This window comes from Vanacampus margaritifer, chromosome 1 (genome assembly GCF_051991255.1).
Source record: "Vanacampus margaritifer isolate UIUO_Vmar chromosome 1, RoL_Vmar_1.0, whole genome shotgun sequence".
In the NCBI taxonomy this organism is placed as follows: Eukaryota; Metazoa; Chordata; class Actinopteri; order Syngnathiformes; family Syngnathidae; genus Vanacampus; species Vanacampus margaritifer.
The window spans coordinates 52,534,779-52,542,587 of record NC_135432.1 but is presented as its reverse complement, the minus strand read 5'-3'; the positions used below and the strand labels follow the sequence as shown (position 1 = coordinate 52,542,587).

General features: G+C 39.8%; 1 protein-coding gene and 1 non-coding gene across 2 annotated transcripts; both read left to right on the top strand.

The window, feature by feature from the left end:
- Positions 1–3,162: 3,162 nt before the first annotated feature.
- marcksl1a (MARCKS-like 1a) lies at positions 3,163–5,767 on the top strand. The gene is made up of 2 exons (XM_077585825.1): positions 3,163–3,489; positions 4,412–5,767. The coding sequence occupies exons 1-2, from the start codon at positions 3,406–3,408 to the stop codon at positions 4,943–4,945; spliced, it is 618 nt and encodes a 205-aa protein (XP_077441951.1). The 5' UTR covers positions 3,163–3,405; the 3' UTR covers positions 4,946–5,767.
- Positions 5,768–7,071: 1,304 nt separating this feature from the next.
- On the top strand, positions 7,072–7,153 carry trnas-gcu (transfer RNA serine (anticodon GCU)). Its single transcript has one exon. It is a non-coding gene; the product is annotated as a tRNA-Ser (tRNA).
- Positions 7,154–7,809: the final 656 nt, after the last annotated feature.

Genomic DNA, 7,809 nt, shown 5'->3' with positions numbered 1-7,809 from the left:
TTATAGTTAACTGTCTTCACTCAGAGAAAAATTACATCATTAGACCTGAATGGAAACAATAACATGTCTTATTAACACTTGGGTTCATATTATGAAATATACCATAACTGTGATGGGACGGAATTCATACCACAATATGAATTTCAAAATTGGTCGGTAAGCCCTCAGTCTCTATCTCTAAATGTCAAAAATGTGAAAAATATAACAAAACCAAAAATACACTATCTTACATTTATGTGCAAAGAACATGTCCATTAGCATACAACAGAACTTTTCTTTGGTAAAAAAAAAGTATTTTTACATACACTATTACACATAATTGCATGATTATGTATGTATTAAAGCAAGCAGTAGGTCTTTATTGAACCATTTTAAAAACTTTGAAAAAGGACACACAGCCTCTTTAGTGTCCGTACATTATTGGAGTACAGTAATAGCTTTTAATGTTTTGATGGTATGATGTAATTTTATGTCCTATTTGTAAATGTTACATAGTGAATATTGCACTGAAGCTCGATTTTTATTTTTTTTTATTTTTTTTTTTACAGGAGAGCTCAGTATTGTTCATTCGATTTGACATCATCATTGCTCTCCTTTTTTTTTTTTTTTTTTTTTAAAAATCCAACAAATCTATTAAAAAAGATTTAATAAATGTTTTTTTTTTTTTTAATACATATACATATATATATACACATATACACACATATATATATATATATATATATAGATACCCTTTTTTTTGTATGTGGGTGAGTATGTGTATGTGCGTGTGTGTGTGTGTGTGCGTGCGTGCGTGCGAGTGTGTGTGTATTCATCAGTTCACCTAAAGCCCATTAAAAAAAAAATCCCATACTAATAATATAATATAATAATAAATTGCCAGATGCAGAAACATCAATGTAAGTTATCACGATGTAGTGGCTCTCGCTAACAGACAGAATTAAGTAACCGGAATTAGGTTAAAAAATTCTATATACGTAGACCATGTTTCTATAAATTTTGATATTTGGTTTTTATTTGAGGCAGATATTTTTTCCATTAAAATGTGATTTATGAGGAGGTTAGACCATTGGTCGATATTCAGAGTTTGTTTATTTTTCCAGTTAACAAGAATTGTTTTTTTAGCGATAGTAAGGGCTACAAGTGTAGATTGAAATTGTTTATGTGGTAAGTCAGTTGTTGTTAGGTCACCTAGCAAACACAAGTTTGGAGATAAAGGTATCCTACAGTCCAAAATAGCGGAAAGTTTTTCTAAGACTTTAGTCCAGAAATACATAACCGGAGTACATAACCATAAAGCATGAACATAAGTGTCTGTAGTGTTTTGTAAGCATTGGAGACAAATGTCGGAGTCTGAGAGTCCCATTTTCTTCATCATATATTGAGTAATGTATGTTCTGTGAATAATTTTATATTGGATAAGTTGTAAATTTGTGTGTTTTGTCATTTTAAATGCGTTTTCACAAACTTGAATCCAAAAGTCAGGTGCTATAGACAAGTCTGTCTCCCATTTCGAGATGGGTAAAGACATTTTATCAGTATATGAAAGTAACTTATATATTTTTGAAGGTTTTTTTGTTGTTGTCGGAGAAAGCTTGTTAATATCTTTAGCTAAAACAGGCGGTTGGAGCGTACCCCGAAGTGTTGGAATTTTTTTCTTTATCATATTTTTAACTTGTAGATAATGTAAAAAATTTCCGTTTTCTATATTGTATTTTTGGAGCAAGGATGTATATGATATAAACATATTATCTGAAAAGAGATGGTGGAGATGTGTAATTCCTTTCTGCTCCCACACAGCTAAATGAAACGGTTGGTTGTTAAGTTGAAAGTCGGGGTTATGCTATAGGGGAGAAAGTCCACAGGGCTCCACTTGGGCTTTTGTCAATTCTAGTGCCTTCCACCAGGCAGTCACGGTGGCGGAAATCATTGGGTTTTTAAAACAATTATGGCGCTTAATTGATGTTGTAATAAAGAGTAAATCTCGAAGTCTGAGGTTATTACAATCCTTCTGTTCTAGTTCCAACCAACAGTTAGTGTCTCTGTTGGGTTGTGCCCATAGAACGATATATTGTAGCTGGTTAGCTATATAGTAGTACATAAAATTTGAAGCTCGATTTAAAGAAAATTATCAATCGAATCAAAATGGTGATATCTGTCAGAGAAATTACAATTCAATCTTTTCCTAAAATCATTCAGTCCTTCAGTAAAAAGTCCCTATTTTAGTAAAATTGTGTACACTTTGAACACAATGCAAGCCTCGCCGTATGGATATAATACATTCTTTTTTTTAAATCTGTTGACCCACCAAAATGGTTCGAACATCTTTTTTTGTCTTTGCTCACATTCACAACTATGGCTTATATTTTATTTTATTTTGTATCTTTTTTTGTTTTATTTTATCTCGTTATCTTATTGTATTGATTTTTCACTTATTGGGCTTAATTATCTGGGAACCATTTTTTTTTTAAATTATTTTGTACCATATCATATTTAAGAGTGTGTAGTTATGACAATAAAATTGCTTGAATCCATCAAGTCCTGCCTCCATTGGAGAAAAATGTTTGTTTTAACAGACACTTGTTGTTCCCACATTCTGCGCTCTGCTTCCTGCTTCTGCGAGTACAAGATGCTTGCCTAGTTGCAACCCATTACCTAGCTGTGCTCCCCAATTGAAATGTTAATGAAAGCTGTATAAATGGGCTAATTTCAGCAAGGCAAGAAAAAGGATGTGTAAAGTTGAAATTAATTCTTAATTCTTGATCATTGTGGCATTTTGTCCAAAGTGTGTCACATGGGAACTGTTTTTGTTTGTTTTGACCTTTTTCTACAATGTAATGTACGAATATGGCAATTGCTGTAAAGTGCAATTATTATACTTATGAGTGTAAATTGTACCAAGAGGAGCATAATAAATTACTGCACCAGTTGTAGGGATAAGAGAGCAGGAAAAGGTGAAGGTGCAATTATTATAAACTTGACAGCCATTCAACAAGTGATCCTATCAAAAACTTGTAAATTGCATACAGCTTGAAGCAATGCAAGTGGCATGCTGTAGGGATGGACCAGGCCCACCCCCCGGCATCACATTGGATATGGCCCTGCTGACACGCCCATGGGAGGAGACTCTGGTCGATTTTTGAGGCGCAGTTGAAATACTCACAGTCGTGTCTCTTCTTCCATCCATTAATTTGAGCTCTGCCGCGGAGGGGTCCACAGTGGGAGGACGTGATCGGTGTCTGTGTAGTCAGGACGGAGGAGGGATTCTTCATTCTTTGGCGTGATCGCGCTCATCTTAGAGCTGGACTTTTCCATCTAAAAACCACCCCCAAACACACACACTTTGAAGTTTTTCTTTTTCGATTTATTTTTGTTGTGTGTTTCGAACATCTAACGGTAATAAAAATGGGAGCCCACATGTCCAAAGGAGATGTAGCTGTTGAGGGGAATGTCGTCGCCGACCCTGCTGCCGCCAAAGCCAACGGCCAGGTGAGTCAATTGGAGCAAACCGAGCAAGCTAAGCACCGGCGGGGAGTCACATGGCACCCAACGCCCACCACCGGCGTGCTTGGAGCGGCGGTAGCAAGCTGTTGCTCAGCTACGCTCCGCATTACATTCGAAACCTCATAAATCACAATTTAAAAATCAAATAATAATAATAGAAGACTTGTAGCATGGTAAATGCAATCGCCACTTGCGAGCATCGATCGTGCCTTTGTTCAGTTAGGCTGCTGGTTCCACGAGGGAAATAAATTGAAATCGATGACAAGAACGTGATGCTAAGTGACACATTATGAATGAATGTGTAGGATATTTGAAGCGCGGTTTTAACTCAGGGTTTGGCTTTAATCGTGAGGAACATTTGCTCTCGGGCCAAACAAAAGATGCGCAGTGGAAAGGATGCAAATGCGCTCTGCTTGTAGGCACATTTTGCAGAGTTGCAAACAAAAGCGCGGATATGCGCCTGCTCGCTAAGGCACGAGAGATTTTCTGTTTGTGTAAAATGGGGTGAATTCTTGATGAGGCGCTGAAATGTGAAAACTTGGAAACTCAGTAACCAAGCTGTCGAATTGTGATTATGTATATAACCATAACAGCAATAGGCCCTTTATAACTGAAAGCTGATGCAATGGGTGAGCTTTAAAGCCAAAAAGGATGATTGCGAGAGCAGTTGTGACGAGGGATTTCCTTTGTTCTTTAACGTTTAACAGCAGACGCGACACTACTGCCCCCGCGCGGCCGATTAGAGTAGCCCCTCCGCCTCCTTTTAAAACCAAGATCAACAGCTTTTCTTAAGTGTAGCCAGGAATCTTGCCATCTAACATTGCCAAATGAGATACTCCTTATATTTTACATTTTGAAAATTGCTATATTAATAATTGATTTACTAACAAGGCCTCTTGTTCTGTAGGAAAACGGCCATGTCAAGACCAACGGGGATGTATCCGCTAAGCCTGATGGGGATGTGGCCGCTGCAGATGGCAATGGCACAGCCGAACCAGCCAAGGATGGAGAGGCCGGTGCCGGGGATGCCATTGAGCCAGCTCCCGCGGTGGACGGCGAGGCCGCCAAGGCAGAGGGTGAGGCCCCCAAGGATGGAAAGAAGAAAAAGAAATTCTCCCTGAAGAACTCCTTCAAGTTCAAGGGCATCTCACTGAAGAAAAACAAGAAGGGCAGCGAGGAGGCCAAAGAGGAGGCCACCTCCCCCGCCGGCGAGGAGAAGCCCGAGGAGAACGGCCACACTGCCAAGGAAGCCAAAGACGAGACGCCAGCCGCCGAGGCCAAGGAGGGCGAGGCCGCTGCTCCAGAGGGGGAGACCAAGGACGTCGAGGAGGCCGCTCCAGCCGCGGAGGCAGCTCCAGCCGAGGAGGCCGCCCCAGCTGCCCCTGCCCCCGCTGAGGAAACGACACCCGCCGCCCCCGAGGGCGACGCCAGTGCGGAGTGATTGCGCCCCAGCGACTGAACTAATTTTCCAAGATTAAAGTATATAAATATATATAAGAGAGACTCATGCCACGTTCTTAAAGTTATACAACAAAACTACAAAAGAAGACAAAGGATATATCACATTTGCTGATTCCACCACCAAGTTCACTTGCCTTTTTTTTTTTTATCAGTTCTTGACAGACGGAATCTCACCGGGCCCTCAAATTGATGAAAGTGTCTCCCCCTTATGGTACACACAGGGAGTGTCATGTGGAGAAGGTAATGAACTGGATGTGGACAAATCAGGAATATAAAACTGACTTCTCCCCCTACCCAATTAACAGAGAAGCATCTTCAGCGTGGCAGCCCTATAACAATTTTTTTGTCTCATTTTTGGGATCTTAACGATTGCCATCGCTGCAGAGCAAGGCATACCATCTTCTATTCAAAATGACTTATGGATGCAGAAAACCTTTCAAATGATCTTAATTTTCATAACTATACATTCCTACGTTTTGCCCGCAAATTTCAAATATTTGTCATGTATAAAAAAACAATGAGGACAGGTGGGAGAAGATCGGTGTCTTTGTTAGTGCATTTGGATTTTTTTCCAGATTAAAATCCCCATTTAAACTTCCTGAGTATTGCGGCGTTCACATTTCAAGAGTTTATGATGCAGGGGTTGGGATTGTGTACAAAATGTGAGCTTTTTATCTGCAAAACATTTCTCTGTAAATATGTTTTGGCCAATGTTTTTGGTTCTCTTTATTTTGCTATCGTTTGGAGATGTTAATGGTTTTATTGTAACTTTTAATAAGGGTTAAATAAATGTTTGATCCCCTCTTGCTGTGTTCTGCCTTGTTATTTGCACTGACACTTGATTTATTTGCCACATATGTAGTTATGTTAATTCAAAGTGGTTCAGCTGGCTGGTTTGACAATTTTGACATATCACATCAAAACATTGCTGTCAGAAATTATGGAAAGTAATACCCAGAACATTCTGCAGTTTTTGAATGAGAAGCAAAACTTTATTTACATTTGTTTTATTTGCAAAATAAATCATGTATCACATTAAAATTCTTAAGTTTTCACTTCGATGGAATCCCACCAGTGTCTAATGCATTTTCCCAGCCTTCATGCAGGCTGGTTTCTCCCAGGATCTTAAAACAGCTCCATCATCACAGCCATCTTGATATCATCCACATCCACATCTTCCAATTATGTCCCCTTGATGACCCCCTTGGGTTTGGGAAGGTGGGAAAAAAATGACAGCCAGGTCGGGTGAGTTGAGGTTGCTATACCGCAAAGCGATGTTCTCAGGAACTGTCAGATGCTTGCTTAGTGAGGTACCCATGAATTGTCCTGCCAAAGTAGTTGCCTAGATATGATAGTTAATAATCTGCCCCACATGAAAGGGGAAAACTAAATGTTTACTATTGTAGTTTACGTTTGAAATTCTAGATTACCTTTTGTGACGTCGGCCCTGGAACTTTTCTGACATGTCACTTAAACGCTACATTCATAAAAGTTAAATGTTAGCCATCCAAATCGAAATCAATTTCTTGTAACAATAATGTATCCGACTTGTATAGCGCTTTTCCGAACACTCAGACGCTTCAAAATAGATACATATTCATGCACTCACATTCGGTAAAGTACATATGTAGGTAGCCACAGCTGCCACGGGGTAGACTGAGGGAATGTGCTCACAGCCCCTTCGACCACCACCAAACATTCACACCAGCCGTTCACTAGTGTGAGTGGCACTGGAAGGTAATGTGTGTTAAGTGTCTTGTCCAAGTTCAAAACACATAACTTGGAAAGAGCGGGATTCGAACAGCGGACCTCACGACCAATCTTTGAGTAGCACTCTGGAAAATACCTTACGAAAGAAAATTTATACAGGTATTCACATTTTTACTAATGAAGCTGCATTTAGAGCTTCTCCCAAAATTATTTTATACTTATTGGTACAACCGTACGCCACACATAGTGGTATTTTCGCTGTAGAGGAAGAAAACAACGTGAAATGTACGGAGCGGAAAACTCATGTGTGGCAACGCAAGATGGCCGCCGTCGGCTTCACTTCCTGCATTTACACAGACCATCTATTTAAAAAACATTCAAACGTAAATATGGCCAGACGAGGTGGCCGAGTGGTTAAGGCGATGGACTGCTAATCCATTGTGCTCTGCACGCGTGGGTTCGAATCCCATCCTCGTCGAATTTAACTTTTTATGTGTTCTGTGAAAGATACACATCGTTTAATTTTTCTCATCAATGATACAAAAACAATGGATGCCAATCGACATTATTATGTTGTATAGTTGTTCTATCATCGTACGGTTGTTGAAAAACGGATGGTACGTGAACGCACCACGTGATGACGCCGGGCTGCAAAGCGAAGTGTCGTGTTTAACGATTTATTTGGCATTAATGATGCGCCGACTTATTATGCGTCGTTTATTGTTTTAACACTTTATTGCACGTCGAAAATTACAGACAGACAGAAATATAAAAACTAACCTAAATAATCCAGGGAGTGCGGCCTCTGCTGGGAACATTCGGTACTGCACTCATCCCAACTCCTTTGTAATGTGGAGGACATCCATAAACCTTGAACCCAATGGCCCAGACACTCAGAACCAAGGTTGACTCCCCTATTTTCAAGGCCCCCGAACACATTGGACGTGCTTTTGTGGCTGGACGACCCTTTATTCATATGCAAATCCGTGTTGTACACCCAGAATTGGCGTCAAAATGGCCGCTTCGACCACTTTAGTTAGCTCCACCCTGATTGACGGAGGGTTGAACGTAATTTTCCACAGTCCATATAAAGTGTTTAAAAATATAAACGCGACGTCATAAGATGGCGTATCA

Bases quoted from the DNA above. Each gene is read 5' to 3' on its own strand.
- marcksl1a (XM_077585825.1), top strand. From the start codon at position 3,406: ATGGGAGCCCACATGTCCAAAGGAGATGTAGCTGTTGAGGGGAATGTC. The intron at 3,490-4,411 runs GTGAGTCAATTG...CTTGTTCTGTAG, and splicing joins CCGCCAAAGCCAACGGCCAG to GAAAACGGCCATGTCAAGAC.